Source organism: Equus przewalskii, chromosome 7 (assembly GCF_037783145.1).
Source record: "Equus przewalskii isolate Varuska chromosome 7, EquPr2, whole genome shotgun sequence".
Lineage (NCBI taxonomy): Eukaryota > Metazoa > Chordata > Mammalia > Perissodactyla > Equidae > Equus > Equus przewalskii.
Genome location: NC_091837.1, coordinates 13,313,388 through 13,331,223, shown reverse-complemented (window position 1 = coordinate 13,331,223; position 17,836 = coordinate 13,313,388). Strand labels below are relative to the sequence as shown.

Genomic DNA, 17,836 nt, shown 5'->3' with positions numbered 1-17,836 from the left:
CCGATTCTGCTGCTAACGAGTTTCCAACGAGGCCCAAACCCAACTCCTGTTTCAAAGTCTCTAGGGAAAGAATCTTTTAAAGAGATCTGCTTACCCGTCTCCATCAAGGTGGATTTTCGTGTCGCTCCACAGTCGGAGAACCATCCCAATGGTACAGCTTTTACTGTGAGGGAGGAAAAAGGCCTGTACAGTGAGGGTCCCACTACCAGCACCATCCTCCCTCTCTGCATCTTCGCCCAGCCTGTCCAGCTCATGCCGAGGACCACCGCCTGTGCGGGGCCCGGCTGTGGGTGAGTCTCTGAGAAGCTGTCAGGCTGTCTGGAGGGCCTGCTCACCACAGAATTTTAGAAGACATGGGTCTGGGATGGCCCCACTAGAGGGAGTCACGAGTGATCCCCACTTGGACACAGTCACAGCGTCCTGAGACCCCACCCTTTGGTGTGGATGCAGCTCCATAAACACCAGGTCCCCGCCGCAGCTCTCAGGGGACAAGGAGCGACCAGCTAACCACACTGGGGCAGGAGGAAGCAGCAGATGCTGGCGCACTCCTGCCACAAGGCCACACGCACTCCGGGGGACAGAAGTAGTGGCAGCCAACCCCAGCCTCCCGTCCTGGGGCGACAGGGGAGGGGCTCTGCCAACCCCGTTACTGGAGCTCAATTCTGACCCGTTTCTGCACCTTTCGTGCAGCTGCCGTTTCAAACACGAGCTTAGTCTGTCTTGTTTTGCCCATCCTAACAGTGAAACGATGCTTAACAATGATGCTTTCAGGATGGGCACCACTGAAAAGCACAGTGGGAAGGACAGGCCTTTACCAGAGGGTCTCCTCAGCTTATTATGACAATTCTTCAGGCATTTAGAAGAGAGTCAGCTTGTGAGAAACTGCCGTGACCGCCAGGGCCAGCCCCGACGACCTCTAGGGATCCTGTGCTTACATCTCTGCCACCGCCAACAGCCCCCAGGGAGTCGCGTCACACGCGTGCGACTGTGCGGACGGCGGCCTGGGGCTCAGAGAACATCTCTTCCCCCAGCGCACGGGCGGCCAGGCAGCTGCACGGGACTCCTCCGCCCTCTGCTTCTGCGTCTGTGTCGGGTCACATCAGACGAACCCTTTGTGTTGGGTGAATCCTCAGGCCCCACCCTGCACTCCTACCCATGCTGGATAGATTTCTTTTGGAGAGCTACAAAATAAGGTTCACGTTGAGACTCGGCGCTCTGGAGCTACTCGGGAGGGGCCCCTCAGAGGCCAAAATCGACGAGCAGAAAGCCCAGGGACCCACGCCAGGGACTGACAAAGGGGAGAAGAATTGTCACAGAGAGCTCCGAGGAGCACAGGAGTGGGCGGCCAAAGGCCCCGTGCAGGAGGGGTCCTTCCAGGGCAGGCGGAGGCCCACAGGGCAGAGATGAAACTGTCCACATGAAACGAGGGCAGCAGCTAACCCAGCCTCCCCTAATCGCCAGGACGGGGAAGAGCCTGGGAGGGCCACACGCAGGGGCAGAAGCCCATGGACGGTTCCAGGCAGGGTCCCAACCTGGAGTCAGGAGCACGGAGCAGGGAGCACGGCGTGGCTGGAGCAGCTCTGCAGAACCCCTAACAAACCCATCTATTGTTTGCGTGAGTCTCCCACCAGCCCCTTAGCGATAACAGTAAAATTTCTACAACGAAGGAGGGTCTTGTGGCTTTACAGAGATGGGAAGCAGGGAGGGGACATGCAGTGAGGGAGACCCGGTCTTTCAGAGGAAGGATGACCCAGAAGGACAAATGGGGCGGGGGCGACTCTAGGAGAAAGCGCTGCCAAGTCTCTAGGGCCGGCACAGCAGGAACAGAGAAGGCAGCTGGGCCCACGTGGGGACTCAAGGCACACGCAGGAGATGCGCTGTGGACGTCCTCTAACAGACAGCAACAGTCACAAGTGGAGGACAGCTCGTGGCACCCAAAGTGTTCCCGAATCTGAGACAAAAATCCATCCCGGATGGAACCTGCTGGGCGGCTGCTCTGGTCTCCCAAGGAAGGTGTGGGGACAGCTCTGAGGAGGAACTCGGCGCCTGCTGCACCAGGCCACCTGACGCTCTCTCCAACACCGCTCCTGGGGCCCCCTCATTCTTCGGTGCAATACTCATCGCTGCCTCCTTTTTTTTTTTGGAACAAGGAAACAAAACCCCATGGCAGGAATTTAGAAAAACAAGCGTATCATGCTCTCAGTAGGCCAAAGGCTGCAGTAAGGACCAGGGCTTTGTTTTCAAGGCAGGGATGAATACAACCGCCCAGCACCCGGTTCGGGTGGGAGCTGCAGAATGCCTGGTCCTAGTCCCCCATATGCCTGGGTGTGGACGACAGCTGCATCAGGGCCAACAGTAGGAAGGTCCACGCAGTTCCCACTCCCCTCCGATCCCCCACACACCCTCTGCAGCCTCTCCACCCACCTACCCAACCACAGGACACCGGCACTGGCCTGCGTGCAGGCTGTGGCTCAGGCTCGGAGAGCAAGTGAAGGGGATGCCAGCTTGAGAGCAGAGCATGCAGCAGAGGGAAGAGGCCCCAGGGAGAGGGTGCTCCAGGAGAACCGAGGGCAGGTGCCAAGGGGCAGCAAAGGCGGGGCAGGGCACCTTAGAGTGTGGGAGACTGTGCATCCGGGCCCGCGTGCTCCGCTGATAAAGAATGACCTTGGAGTGTATGTGTATGGTCCAACGCCACGTCCACGACCTCCAGGCTACGAGCTCGGACAGAGCAGAGGTGCGTCTCTCTCACGGATGCAGCCCCAGCACCCAGCAGGGTGCCTGGCATAAGGAAGCGCTAACCAGTGCGCACATGGCAAGTCTACGAATGAATCACTGAACAGGGCGGGTCCAGGGCAGAACCGCAGCATGACAACGGGAGGGACAGGGTGAGCGGAGTCTACACTGCAGGGCTACAGTGACGGCCCTCACTGTGAGTCCCAGCTCTGCTACTAGGATGGCCTTGGTGCAGCCACTTCAACCTCTGGAGCTCCTGACTCCTCATTTGTAAAACGTGAGGTAGGGCCACTGACCCCACAGGGCGATTTAAGGGTTAAATGAGGCGTTTATGAAGCATTTTGTTAACTGCACTGTTCTCTCCAACTGAAGCAGCAGAGAGAGCTGGGAGGCGCTTAGATTTCCACCAGGCTCCAGCGGTTTGGGCTGAGACGATGGGCACATTCTAGAGGGAGGCAGATTTCAGTTCGGGGCCAGAGAGCGTCACTGGAATGGACTACACTGGTGAGGGAAGTCCCTGCCCCGAGAGACGGCAGAGAGGCTGAAGGATCATTCGCAGAGAAAATACGCCTGCACACCTGGTGAACACCCCGTGCCTCCTGCCTCACAACCACACCAATAATAGCCAAAAAGATGGGGCTGTCCACTTCTGAGAGCACTGCCTGGGTGCACCCCGACATTAAAGACCGGGCCCTCCTGGCTCCAGGATTCACCTCCCAGGACACGTCACACTACATCTTCCTCCAAACCCAGATTGCCCAACCAGCCCAAGGCCACCGACGCCAGCTCACACTTATCTCCTAGTGTGCCGCAGAAAACCATCTCATAATGGTATTGTGTACCAGGAAGAAAGTCAGAAAAGCAATGCCCTCCCTTTTTATTCATTTACTTTTAACAAGCAACAAAGTCCTGGGTACCAGCGTGCCACTAACAGCAGCTCTGTCACAGGACTTCATTGCCTTTGTGGCTTTTCTTCCTGCTGTCAATTCTGCCTGAAATGCTCTTCAAACGCACCCTGCCCTGCCCTGCCCTGCCCGTGAACTTGCGCAACTGCCCACTTGGCTGTCAAGACTCAGCTGAGCCATCGCATGCTCCGGGAGGCCTTTGGCACGCCTTCTCTATGTCCACCCCTCTGTGTTTGCAAAGCCCCCTGCACATCTCCCCGTCACAGAGCCCATCACCCCGTCTCTGGTCATGGCCCTCTTCCTGGCTGGGCTTTCGGGCTCTCTGAGGTCGAGAACTTTGTGTGCTGTTACTGCTGTGCTAATCTGGGCCTAGCATGCTGCCTCATTCGCAGGAGAATGCAAATCAGTTGCTTAATGAACGAGCAGATTAACGAATGATGGATAAAAGGAGTCTACTTTAATCCAGTTTGAACAAATCCAGGTTATGCAATGATCTCACGCGCATTAACTTACCCTAGAGCGAGGAGTTCTGTTCACCTTCATTTCACACACACAATAGGGCTTATAGTACAACCAACCTGGCCCCCAGTTATTGGGAAATTCCAAATCTCTTCTCAAGTCTGACCCAGGACCATGGGAAATCCATACTGGATAAGGTGCTTGCTACAAGGCCGATCAATCACATACTTCTACATGGGCCCGTCTGCCGGGAGGGCATCCTGCCTGCCTCACTTGGTGGGCTCCAGCTCGTCCTTGGGTGTTCATCACAGACATCACCGCCTTCAGGAAGCCCTCTTGGCTAAGGTGCCCTCTTCTAGATCACCATCGATGGGACCACGTGGTAAATTTCTGGGCACAGTGTGACTCTCCTATCCTCTCAGTGGACCCTGAATTCTCTGACAACAGAGACCAGATCTAGCAAGCACCCGGCACACGAGAGCTGCAATGGCATGCTTACTGTCCCCAGTGCCTGATCGTCCTGCCACCAGCATCACGCATCCACTGTCATGGAGATGGGACCACGGAAAACTTTCTTCAGCAGGGACTCTTGCCCCCATGGCAGAAGGAACCCACTGTCTCAGCAGACTCACCTTTCCTTACTGGAAAAGTCGACGCCCAGCAGGATGCTCTCCTCCGTGTCCTGGCGCCCGCTGCTGTCCACCACCACCATGTACCGGACCCGCTCCGCCCAGGCGCTCTCCAGGCGCACGGCCTAGACGAGCAAAGAGGCTGTCACTGGCCTGCCTTTGAAGGGACGGCCCTTCTTTCACCAAACCAACATCAAGCGCTTTTGTTATCTACCTTCCCCCGTGAGTTCAGGGATTAAGATGAGGTTCTCCAGACCAGGAGCCACATCTCACTGTTATGGGACAGCACTTCGCTCAAAGGAGACCCCCAAAGTGTGTTAAAGGGGTGAGCAAATAAAATCCAGAGAATGAAGATTCCAACTTGGCACAGACTGACAGAGACCTGACGCACCCTCTCCCTGGACCTTCTGGGGACTGAGGGACAAAGCTGCCTTTGGCTTTTGTGAACAATTTGGGAGAATCTGATATCACATTACCTACCTACCTCCCTCTCCCCCTGCCATTGCTCACGGATAATTCCCCACCAAAGTCCACAATTAAAAATCAGAACTTGCCACTCTCGTCTCTTCTTACCAGCTTGATTCTATCTTCACAACGCAGAAGGTTGATCATTACTTGAAGATGTTGGGGCAAGTCACCTGTTGGACCAATGAACGACGTTTTAAAAGGCCACTCACCTGCTCTCCAGGCAGAAACCTATGAGAGGCTCACGTTGAGGGCCTGGAAGAAGACCTAGAAGTTAAAATTCGGGGCAGGCCGCGTGGCCGAGTGGTTAAGTTCATGCACTCCGCTTCGGTGGCCCAGGGTTTTGCCGGTTCGGATCGTGGGCATGGACCTAGCACCGCCCCTCAAGCCACGCTGAGGTGGCGTCCCACACAGCAGAATTAGAAGGATCTCCAACTAGAATATACAACTATGTACTGGGGGGCTTTGGGGAGAAGGAGAAAAAGAAAAGAGTGGCAACAGATCTTAGGCTGAGGTGCCAATCTTTAAAGAAAAAAGAAGTTAACATCCCTCTACCTACATGACAGGAGAAACATCACAACCACCAAGTCTCAAGTTCTCTTCCTCCACCCACGGATGTTGTGTGATGATGAGGGCTGAGACACAGCTTATTGCCATGTTTTTAAAAGTTGCTTTTATTTTCAAAAATACTTGCAAGACGGGTTTTTTAACACAAAACCGGGAAAATACAGACAGGCCCAGAGGAGAAATGTCATGAAATTCAAACGAACGTTGCTTTGCAGGGCGGGGCAGCAGAAGCTACAGGCACGGCTGGAGTCGGGGTTTGCTGAAAGTTAGTCTGAAAACAAAAGGACTGGGGGTCATTTTTCCTTTAAATTCTCCTGCATTTTCCATCAGAGGTAGACATCACTTCTATAAGCAGGATGGGACATGTTTAAGTGCTTCTACAGATGGCAGGCGCAGGGTGGGTGCCCAGAGAAATAATCTGAGTAGACAGCAACCTGTCATTTTTGCTTTTCTTGCTAAAAATTATGTATTCTTCTTTTTCCTTTCGTTATTTAAAAGACGCAGTAATCCAGAGTCAGCTGTTGACCTTCTCTGAGCAGTCCCCGGGGTCCAGAGGGTGCCCTGGGCTGGAGTGAGGGGAGGACAGTTTGTCAGAGGTGGTAAGTCTCCTTGGCCATGGGATCAACCAAAGTGAAGAAGGGCTGTGCATTCCAGGCAGAGGGGCCACCTCTCTGAGCTACATAATTAGTAAACAGCAAGCGTGACTCGAATGCTGCTTTTTTCCGAGCTTTTACTTTAAAAATGTTTGCATGGGGTTTTTTCCTGAAGAAAAGGTTCATCTGTAAAGATACTGATCTAGAAGAAAGTGAAAGTGCAAGGAATAACTCATTGAAAACCTGTATTGACTTCAATTTGTGTAACACCCCAAAGAAACTGAATTATCTTTTTTAAAAAAATTACGCTATGGAACACAGTTAGAACCTCAGAAGGATCAATACATTGGATTTGTTCCTTTTGCAGAAGCACCTTTTAATTTTTAGGGTGGAGTGACATCTGACGTGCCAACTGCACTTCCTAACTCAGGGAGGAACCGGGTGGTTGGCAGGCGATCCCCTTTGTCTGTTCTCTCCGCTATAGGATTCCACGGTGTGAAACACACTACCCGGCACCGCTCTCTAGAAGGAACGCTTTGGAGGTAGTGGTTCACATTAAAGAAGGACATGGAGCTCCCCATTTCCTTCCTCAGCCTAAAGGCAGCCGCCCCTGTCGTGTCACCTATGCCACGATGGCACACAACCACCGCCACCCACACTGAGTCACAGAAGCACAAAGAAGAAAGCAAAATCAAGCCCCTTGTCTGATGAGTGGCTAAACGAGGATATTTTCCACACAGATAGATGCTTTTCAGCGGGACTGCTTGTGGAGATGTGGAATTGCTGACAGACAGAAATCCCAAGCCCAGCCTGGCAGCCACACACAGTCTCTAGATGCTGAAGCGCTCACCAAGCACTTGCAAAAACACCAGACTATCAGCCTCCGGGACAGGCCCTAGAAAGAGCCTCAGATGGAAGGGACCGGCGGAAATGAGCTGAATTACTTCTACATGGACAGAATTAACTCTCAATTTTACTCAGCTCTGTGTGATGATCACTGATGGGACTGTGGCTCGTCCAGGGTACTTGACAGTAACTCTAGAAAAAAAGGAACTGACATACAGTCTAGTCTGTGCCTGCCCTGGGGTCATTTGCTGAGCGTCTGGGGACAGTCAGTGGTCCCTCTGCCTTTCTGAGTTCACCGGTCATTCCAGACCCCAGGGGCAGAAAGAGCCAATCAGCCAGTGGCTTCCTCCTATTCTCCAGAGATGCACGAACCAGCTTGATTAAGGGTTTTTACAAAATGGTTTTGCACTTACTCCCCCAAACTCACATACAGTGTGAAACTACTGTTTGAATTAGAGGAAGGAGGCATTTTATCCTTAGTGAACAAAGCTTGAGCACTCACTTTGTTGTACGTGTTATGGTTAAGACACGAAAAATGATTGGGGGCCGGCCCTGTGGCCGAGTGGTTAAGTTCACGTGCTCTGTTTTGGTGGCCTAGGGTTTCACCGGTTCGGATCCTGGGCACAGACGTGGCACCGCTCATCAGGCCATGTTGACGTGGCGTCCCACATGCCACAACTGGAAGGACCCACAACAAAAATATGCAACTAGGTACTGGGGGGATTTGGGGAGAAAAAGCAGAAAAAAAAGAAGATTGGCAACAGTTGTTAGCTCAGGTGCCAATCTTTAAAAAAAAAATAAGACATGAACAATGGTTAAACTCCTAACAGGGCAGAACCATCAGCAAATTCAAGAACGAAGATTCTGTTTATAGTTTTATCTACTAGAGTCTCTATAGTAACAATCACAGCTACCCTACCCTGAGCACAAGAGCTAAGTACGTCACCTGCATGAATTTTAAATTCCATACCCTCTGAGGTGCCAGCATTTGATGCCCACTGGAAAGATTAGGAAACTGAGGCTCTGAGGTTTGACCCTGCAGCACAGGAAGTTGCAGAGCTGGGATCAGAAGCCAGTCTCTGGCTCCCAAGCAAACATTCTTTCCCCAAATCACACTGCCTCTTTGTGCAGGACAATTATTTTCCCAGCTTAAAACAGACCTAAATCTTCATTATAAATACCAATATGTGAGAACACCAATCGAGTCCTGCTGTTTACTATAAATTGTAAGAGATGAACTTTTAACCGAGGCACTCAGATCCAAAATGAGGCTGGATGACTTGAGGGTAAGCAAACAAAACGATCACAAGTGACAAGGAAACGGGCCCCAACTGCTGGCTGCTTTCCCTGGTGCTGTCCTGAGCCTGAGAGGCCTCTCCAGCTCCTCCTCAGACACGCGCTGCCCACTCAGAAGTACCCGGAGAGACCGTCCACCTATGGCGAAGATTCATTTATACACAAATGTGTTCTGAATTCCTCTTTTCAAATTGCCTTCAGTTTCAGAGTCAAGTCACCTAAGAAAACTAATCTTCTTACTTCACAGGCATTTCTTATTTGTCTGCTTTTGGACCTAAATTAATACTCAGTCTGATCCCCACTTTATCACTTCTGTCTACTTCCCAAAGGTAAACCTACCGTCAAAGAATAAAGACTTGCCACCCCAGGGCGTGCCAAAAGCCACGAAAAAATTCTCCAAATGAGAGTTTCCCACAGGCTCAGACAAATGACAGAGTCCCCAGACAAGATATGGAGCACCCCAAGGTGGTTATTTTCAAGGGGACCATCTGGTTATGATAGGTTCTGGGGCATTTGTTAAAAAGTCACACTGGAACTTAAAACCTGCAGGTAATTCACAAATGGTGAGTAGGAAATCTTTATATCCACACAGAATGTGGCTGACCATCCTATTTCTTATGTAGACATGAGTGGTCCAAAGCGTTGCCAGCTGCCAGGGCCACCTGGAAAATGTGCACGGCCTGCCCACTCGAGGAGAGAGCGTCTACCTGCACCCATCCTTACAAACCTGTGTTCCACTATTTCTCCGGCCTTTACGACCAGCAAACTGCTTACCACCAGTAACGGAAGTTTCCTCTGTTGCACAGAATATAGGTCCCAATGTCAGAACTTCACTCACCTGCATGCTTGTGGGGATGCTGAAGACTCCGCTGGCCCTGAGGGCTGCTTCCCTGTTGTAAGAAGAGGGCTGCTCCTTTCACCATGAAAAAGCTCTCACTTAAGCTGGGAAGAATAAAACCAGGGCACAGTCAGGCTGGAATGCAGAGGGGAACGTGGGGACAGACAGGCTGCAGAGCAAAAGCTTTAAGAGTGGACAAATGGCATTGTAAAACGCAAATGGCATAAAAGAGCCTTAAAATAATTTCACACAGTACTCTTCCCAAATCTTTGCTAAAACCCTGCTGCAGACGAATTTGCATGACGAAATGACGCCTCTGCTACACCACCCAAGGTTCTCTGTGGGCTCTCCCGGGGCCAAGAGCCCTTCCTGCAGGATACTGTAAAGGATCTCACTGTAATTCTGCATCTTCTAAAAATAGGGACCAGCTCTCTGACCAGGAGAGGGTGACTCACCCTGTGAATTTTTCCTACTCTCGCTGGTGATCTTTGTTTCTGACTCCCTGACGTTTACCAACCTCACTGCCTCTGGGTGCCTTCTTTGATGGAATACGAGGAGGAGGAAATGACGCCCTCACTCTTTGTCTGCATCTTAAGGAAAGTGGGTGGCTGTGACCCCTTTAACTTAGTCAAGGTGGCTGTGTCCACTCTTCCTGCAGTAAACCTCAAGTTGCCCCAATGAATTTCTCAGCAGAATGACTCTTTGGTTTTAGTTATTTTAACTAGCAATAACATTTACATTCACCATTTAACTTAAAAAATTACAATGAAAGAAATTTTCACTTTCATGATTTGGCTATCAATAAAATCTTTAGCTTATGCAGAAATTAAGACTGTATACATTGATAGACTGTATTAGGTATCAAATACCACCAATTATTCCAAAATACCATCAACTCTGAAAATACCCATAAAATACACTGAAACTACTAGCAGTGTTGGGGGTGGGAGGCGGACCACCCACAATTATCTTCTTTCCACTTCTTAGGACCTTCCACATTTTCTGTTTCGAGCAAATATTAACTTTCTTAAATGATTACTTTTTAAGGTTCAAAGTAATATAAAACGTACTACACTTTAATGCAAAAACATTTGATTTTTATCAATTTTGTGAAAGAAGATCACAGTTCAAATTAGACGGAACTATAAAAATCATTAATTCTCTCTTGAGCAACCAATTAACATATAAATGATTTGAAGCGAAAAGTCTCTAAGAAAAAGCATTAATATTCTTTTTTTTAAATAGAAAGCAAATCAATTCCTGATAGAAATACAAGGAAATTTTCTGTAATATAAAAAAGCAAGATCACCTTTGCCCCAGACGTCTCCTGTTAGTAGTTAAACATTCTAATCCTGGAATAAAAAACTCAGCTAAGTCTAAAACATAACTCTAGGAGCTAAGAAAACTCACCGTACGAACCCCAGCATTGAAGTCAGCAGCTCCTGGAAGCAGGAAAAAGGTTATCTTCTATAACACTCAGTCTACAAATAAAACCTGTTGGTTTTTCTGGTTGAATTCTCATGCTAAAAATAGTGACTGGTCAAACATCCAATAATGAGGCTTAGTTCTGCCTCTCTTATTTGGGCCTTTGAACGACTGCCAACTGGTTTTATATCTCTCACAATACCAATACGTTCTATCTGTACAGAACTTCGTCTGTTGTCGCAAGGCACCGCCAAGTCGTCCTTTCCACTCCATCAGCAGTATATTCGTGCCGCAAGTTTCAAGTACTGGGGAGCCCAGGATTATAACTCATGGAAGAAATGAGGAGCATCCTTTCTTTCCAGTCTCGTTCTCACCCACGGGAGGCAAAAAGCTCTTTAGCACCTGTCTGGCCAATTTAAAATCCAGGTTGTCCTGTTTCAGCAGGTTGCAGAATCACCCGACACCCAGAACTTGTCACCTTCTCCTTCCTTAAAATCTTACAAGGACGTTTGTTTTCAAAAGGATTCTGTTTTAGACACAGATCGCTTACCACTTATTCTCATCAAAATTTGAAAGAGCTGCCCAAAGGACTCCAAGAGCCATGGATCTTAAAACAACAATCAGGTCATCAAAGCAGCTGGGGAAAATCTTTGTAAGTCAACATCAGCCTCTTTTGTTCATGAGTTTAAAAAAAAGAAAAAAAAAATCCATACTGACCAGAAACCCGAGCTCTCTGGAAACAGCCAGCCATTAACGGTGACCTTTGCCTTGGAAATCAGGGGCAAAAATTCCCCTTGGTTTCCCTTACATTTCCTCTGGGGAAAAAAGCGAACAATGCAAAACAGGCTGGCTTTATCCCGTGATCGCTTACAAGGCCAGTCGTTCCTCAGGGCTCCAGGGATGGATGGAGAATCGGAGCCCCCCATGTGCAGGAAGGCAGGGGCTGTGTGCATGGCGGCCCTGTCCTCCTCAAGGCCACAGGCATTTGTCCAGAGCGAGACCTGAAGAAGCCCGGAGAAGAGGTTATCCCAAGCCTGTGAGATCACCTTGCCTCTGGGGAGCCAGCGAGCGAATACAGCACAAGGACAACCACACAAGATGATGCTCAGGGCGGAGAGGCCGCAGAGCATGGGCGGCCACAGGATTTGTGAAAACAAGACGCAGATATTCTTTATGACCCCATTTCCTGTCTTCTGGTCTGAGCTCACCCCAGGCCCAGAGCCTCCCTCACCCTCTGCGTGGCTGATGAGAACCCTCTGGCCCACGGCCGGGCCTTCATATGGTTCTCTTTGCCAGGTTTCTAACACCAAAAGGAACAGAACCCTAACTCATCAGTTTCAAGGCGCCCTATTGGGGATGTCCTTTAAGAAACCCATTTTGGCGATGGCACATGTACTTGACCGGGTTCTCAGGGCAAGGAAACCAACCCACAAACCACCCATCACAGCTACAGGAAAACCAGCATTCTACCGAAACATGCTGGAGTCCTCAAAAGAGCAAAGAGAGTTCCAGAAGGTCGGACCCAGACAAGCAAAACCGAACTGTTTTCCTCTGTTGCTTTAAGAAAAATCTCGACAGGGGATTAAAAACAGGTCCAGCCCCTGCCCTCTCTACCGGCATCCTCAGGGCTTTTATCTCCACAGTACAAATGTGTTCTCAGACGCTGGTTACAACAGAGGATTAAAGTTTCTACAAGGCACTGAAGACAGACGAAAACCCCAACCGATGCCCCTCAAAACCCCCAGCCCTCAGAGCACAAACAGCCAGTGTCATCCAGAAACCAACACAGGGCAGGAAAATAGAGACCAGTGGTGGCAATACGTACTAATTTGGGCTGGAAACCTCTGAAGAGCAGAAGTAGTGAGATGGCCGAAGGGAGACGCAGAAGTCGGTAAAATAAATAAGGTTGGCGACTGCCATTTTCACATCTTTGCTGCCCCGAGCGGCTGCCGTCCACTCCCTCCGCAGAAAGCGGGCAGACGAGGACGAGGCGGAGTCCTTCAGAGAGCGGTCCTCACTGTCGGATGAGAGTCCCACCCAGCGAGCAAGTGGCTCTTGTGGGACGCTTGTCTTCCCCTGATATTTGGGTTTAAAAAGGCCCTTGTCCCTGCATATCCTGATGAAAGAGGGCCATTCAGAGGCAGGAAAACAGCGACAGTCCCTCTAATCACTTTACTCCTACGGTTTTCTTGTTGGCCTTAGGAACAAGCAATAGGGCGTGTATCAGAAACTGTGAGGGAAACAGCCGGCCACCAAGCAATGAATCCCAAGCGAGGGGGACCCCATTCTTGTTAAAATGGACACATTGAAGGATTTCTATTTCCTTCAAATCACCATCCATTCACCCAACAGTGATCGTGGGCAGCTGCCACAGTTATTCACATTTTCAAAGCACTTTACATTCTGAAAATTCTTCCGTTGCGCTAATCGCTCCTTGAGGAGGCAGCTGGGGGGGTGGGGGGGTCCAGGTAGAGGGAAGAGCGTGCGCACACGCAGGAGGAGCTCTGAGAACCCCCCGCGGGGTCCAGCGCAGGAGCGGGTGGAGCAGGCCAGGTCCCGGAGGGCCCGGCAGAGACCCCTACCCGCTGGGCAGGAGCCCACCAGGCGCTAGTTGTGTTTTTAGTGCTTCCTTCAGCGGGGGAAACACATCAAGGATGCGAACAAGCATGATGCGGGGCAAGATGGGCTAAGGACCTGAGAAAGGAGCCCCGTGAGGGTTTGGACAGGGATGAGAGGGCATCCAACTGGTGGATCCCGGAACACTCCATGAAGCAGAGAGCTCTGCGTAGAGACTTCTGGGAGGGCCTCGTCTGGAAGCTTCCCCAGCTCCCAGTGGTCGATGATCCCCACGAAAGGATTAAGTGAAACACATACGACAACTCTCCTTATTCTGCCGTTGAGGAAACTACAGCGTGCCCAGGAGCACACGAGATGGGACTGGGCCCAAACCTCTCTGTCACACGCCCCCTTACCCCCGGGCACACCCGTCGTCCCCGCATGTCCAGAGTGGAAGCCGGAGCCGCCACCCCGCCGCCACCTGTGCCACTAACTGCAGTGCGGCTGCTTTGGTTCTGCAAAAGCGGGCACCAGGGAGCAGTCAGAAGCGAGGGGTCTGCAGGCCTTCCTCCCAGCGCGAGGACGCATCGTGTGCGAGAAGCAGGAGTGATGCAGGGCGGCAGGACCTCGGGAGGAGAACCTGGCATCAGAGTTCTTCCGGCAGCCCCGGGGGCAAGCAGGCGGCTTGGGGGACCACCGCAATCACCCTGCTCACTGCCGGCACAACAGTTATGGGGCAGGACGCATCATGGGGTCCCTCTGGCCTGATGGGGACTCCTCAGGAGGAGGTCTGTGAGCGGCACAGCCACGCTGGCCAAGAAGCCGCTCTCACGGCAGGGCTCTCGCCCACAGCCCGGGCCTCACCTGAGCACCGGTGTGCGGCCGAGGCCGTCCAGGCGCTCCGCTCTGCCGGGGCGTCCAGCTCCCACGGCTATGCGGGGCAGCATCATCCTCTCCATATGACAAATGAAGGAAGCCAGTCAAGCTCCTGAAACAGAGTCTCCAGGGATACCCAGGGCAATGTCGTTTTTTAACAAACTCCTTGAGTGATTCTGGTGCACATCGAAGTTCAAGAAAATAAAACGCACTGGTCTGGGAATCCATATTTCTGGGTTCTCATTTGTGTTCTACTGTATCTACATTCTGATATTCACTTACAGTGTTCTGGTCATTCACTCAAATAGCCAAATACTTGCAGACAGAGGAACACCATACTCAGCCAAGCACGCCCAGGCATCGACTGGGCACAGACGACGGCCCTGTGTAAGGGACAGGTGTGTGTCTGGGTGGTGTGGGTGTGTGCCATGTCACTTAGAAACATAATTCCCTGAAAGATGGGACTTTTAGGCATAGAAACATCCCATAGACAATATTCATGCTAATGTCCCTGATTTCCAACTCTGGCTATACATCTGAAGAACCTATGAAACTTCGAACCTTGGCCGATTCTAATTTGAAAAGTCTGCAATAAGTCCAGGCATCGGCTTTTTTTAAAGTTCCAGAAGTGCTCCTGACGCACAACCAGGGTTAAGAGCCCCTGAACTTAACCGTAACAGAAGACACAGAGAAAACCAGCTTCCTAAAAACATCTGACACACGGTAGGTTCCCAATGAATGTTTTCTGCTGGTGAAAGATAACACCAACAAAAACGCATGGGCCTCTCAGAAGGAGAGGGATGAGCAGGGACAATGAAGGGAGGTCGCACTAGGTCAAAAAATAACACCCTCCTTGGGAGCGGCAAAACAGGTTAGCTGATAAATGTACGAGCTCATCTTCTATCAAACACTTCCACGGTCACAAGCGTCCTTGCCCTCGAAAGGCATCCCCGCATTACCACGATACGAAATGACCACGACTACGGATCGGACCTCTGACAAGCTCTGCTGCTGACAAAGCGCTCGGGCTCACGTCAACTCTCTCAGTCTTCACGACGCTCTTCAGGGTAGACGGAGTGGGCTCGATTACGCTCATTTTATAGATGAGGGAACAGGAAGTGACTTAAATGATAGGATTCTAGGGCTTCTGATGCTACATCTTGCAAAAGACTGGAGAATAGGAGCCTAAGATACAGGCTCTGAAAAGGGTCCCGAATTGACTGGCCTGGTTGAAAAGAACCAAACTACTTTTGCACGGACAGCTTCAACCCCCAATTTCACTCGGCTCTGCACAGCGATGACCGAGCGGACTGAGGTTCATCCAGTGGACTTGACAGTAATTCTAGAAACAAGTGGAATGAATTTAAAGCTGTCACCACAGAAAAGGTGGGTGCCATGAACACTCTCAAGAGGACGTGTCATTAATTCCATTTAGAAGAACAGGTATTTACTGAGCCTCCGCTGTGGCTGGTTGGGAATTCAGAAATGAAACAGACACAGTTCCTGCCCAGAAGCAACACTACGGCCTAGTGGGTCAGAAGGACACAGGACAGTAACTGCAGTGGAATGCAGCAGGTTCCACAGGGGAGGGGTGTGTAGGGTACTGCAGATGCATGCACGCATGCGCGCACACACACACACACACACACACACACACACACACACACAGGAGGCATGCCCAGCCCAGTCTGGGGATCCAGGGAGATCTCCCTAGAAGAAACAGTGCCAGGCAAGGCCTTGAAGGATCGGTACACAAAGAAGAGAGGAGCAGGGCACAGAAGAGTCAGAAGATTATGTTCAACGTACCCCACAGTGGACAGAGGAGGACTTGGTTTCTGTTGCGAAGGCCCCGCTGTGAATTGATAAATGTCTATTCTGGCTTATAAGTCAGTTCCTTATAAGTCTGGTTAGCATAAGTTGGTTTCTCAAACTTGACCATTCCTGAGTGTACTAATCTATTCAAGTTTCAGAAATGCAAAGCTAAGACTCAAACCCTGGGCTTGTGGTGGAGCCATCAAGTGGTCAACCTGACAAGTTCTCTGCACCCGAGTGCTTGGTAACCTGCAGGCACTGGGGGGGTGTTGTTTTAAACAAGGAACTGACGGCTTCTGTCTGAACGGTGCTTCACAGTGTACAGAGGGCTCGCCCTACATCTGTCACTTCATTCTTACCATTTCATTCTTCTGAGGAAAGAACCAGGACAGAGGAGATAAATGGCTTGTCTGTGGTCATACGGTAAGAGGGGCAGAATGGGACAGAGAGGCCCCGAGTTGGGCGCTCTTCCCGAGGAATCCCTAGGTCAGAGGGCAGGATGGTCTGACCTGCAGCAAGGCAGCCACAGGGAAAGCTGGATGGACACGGACCCACCACAAAACACCGCTGGGGCTGGTTCCGATGGACTCAGGACCCACTGCTGGTGAAGGGAAGCCCGTGAAGATGCAGAGGCGATCGAAGACTGCAGGCGGGCACAGAAAACTCTTTCCACTGCTCTCCCACGGTTCCTCCCACGTTTTGAATTCGTGTTCCAAAGTCACAAAGACCCCGAGCTGTACTGAGGCCTCGTTTTCTATTCTGTGTTTTCCGGTGCCGCCCGGCAGGGCCTTGCTCCAAACACCATTCTTCAGAGTACAAGAAAACAGGTCACTCACCTGACACACCTGTCAGCGAGAGCTCCCAAACTGCTCCCCGGAACACTTTATGCTGAGCACAGGGAAATTCCGGCTCTACAGGGCATTCTGCTCGGGGAACGGGGTCACGGGCCAGAAATGCTGGCAGGGCTCGGGACAAACGTCCCTGCTGCGGGGCATGCATTGTTTGGCTGGGAGGCGTAGGCTTCTCCCAGAGAGAAGGAATGTCCACAAGTATTTCAGACAGTAAGAGACATTCTCTGAAGCCAGTGACACAGCTCTGCCTCATACCAACGGGTTGGAGCAAGCAGCTTAATACACCAGCATGCTCAAAAAAGCAGGATTTTTGCCCCCAAAATAAGACAATGAATAATGTGCCCTGAGTTGGCTCGACGACCTTAGGATAGCTCCTTGACAGTCCCCCAAGAGCCCGCCGGCCCCGTGCGTGGACAGCTAGTGCTGTCTTCCTCTGCACGTCTGGTCCATCAGCATCTGAGCCCCTTAGTGAGGGCAGGAGGCACAAAGGCTGCATTGTGCGGGAAACGCAATGGCAGCAAAGACAACCTAGCCAGCCAGAAATAACAGGCACATGAAGGAAATGTTTTTGAAACAACTCAAAAATTCCAAGAACGGATTATCTCAACTGTCCCAGGTTCTCAGCCCTTGCTTTGGTATGAAGCCCCATCCCATTCTCATTGGTTGCCAAGTCCCAGCCTTTCCAGGGGCCCCTTCCTTCCCAGGGCCTCAGCCACCACTCCAGTTCTGGCCTCCTCACCCCAGTGGGCCACGCAACACCCACCGGGCCCCACTGTGTGCCTGGCTCTGCGCCGGGTACTCGGGATGGCCCTGCAGGCAGTGCTGTCCTAAGAATGGACGTGTTCTCCACCTGCACGGTCCAATACAGTAGCCACGAGCCACACGTGCCTACGGAACACGTAAAACGAGTTGCGACCGATGAACTGAATCTGTCATTTTATTTGATTTTCATTAGCCACATGTGGCTGGCAGCTTTGGGACAGGA

At 51.2% G+C, this 17,836-nt stretch overlaps 1 protein-coding gene across 9 annotated transcripts in view; it reads right to left on the bottom strand.

Annotated features, from left to right (window-relative positions):
* SSH1 (slingshot protein phosphatase 1) overlaps window positions 1-17,836 on the bottom strand; it is a 61,544-nt gene that overhangs the window by 25,142 nt on the left and 18,566 nt on the right. For 4 of the 9 annotated variants that reach the window (XM_070627043.1, XM_070627042.1, XM_070627041.1 and 1 more), the window contains 4 exons: window positions 9,332-9,435; window positions 5,300-5,364; window positions 4,730-4,851; window positions 95-163 (listed from right to left, as the gene is read on the bottom strand). In XM_070627043.1, coding sequence (XP_070483144.1) covers window positions 95-163; window positions 4,730-4,851; window positions 5,300-5,364; window positions 9,332-9,435 — 360 coding nt within the window. Of the gene's footprint in view, window positions 1-94; window positions 164-4,729; window positions 4,852-5,280; window positions 5,365-9,331; window positions 9,436-10,741; window positions 10,774-12,581; window positions 12,954-17,836 lie in introns of those variants that run through there. The other 5 variants (XM_070627046.1, XM_070627044.1, XM_070627047.1 and 2 more) reach the window with 5 other exon arrangements.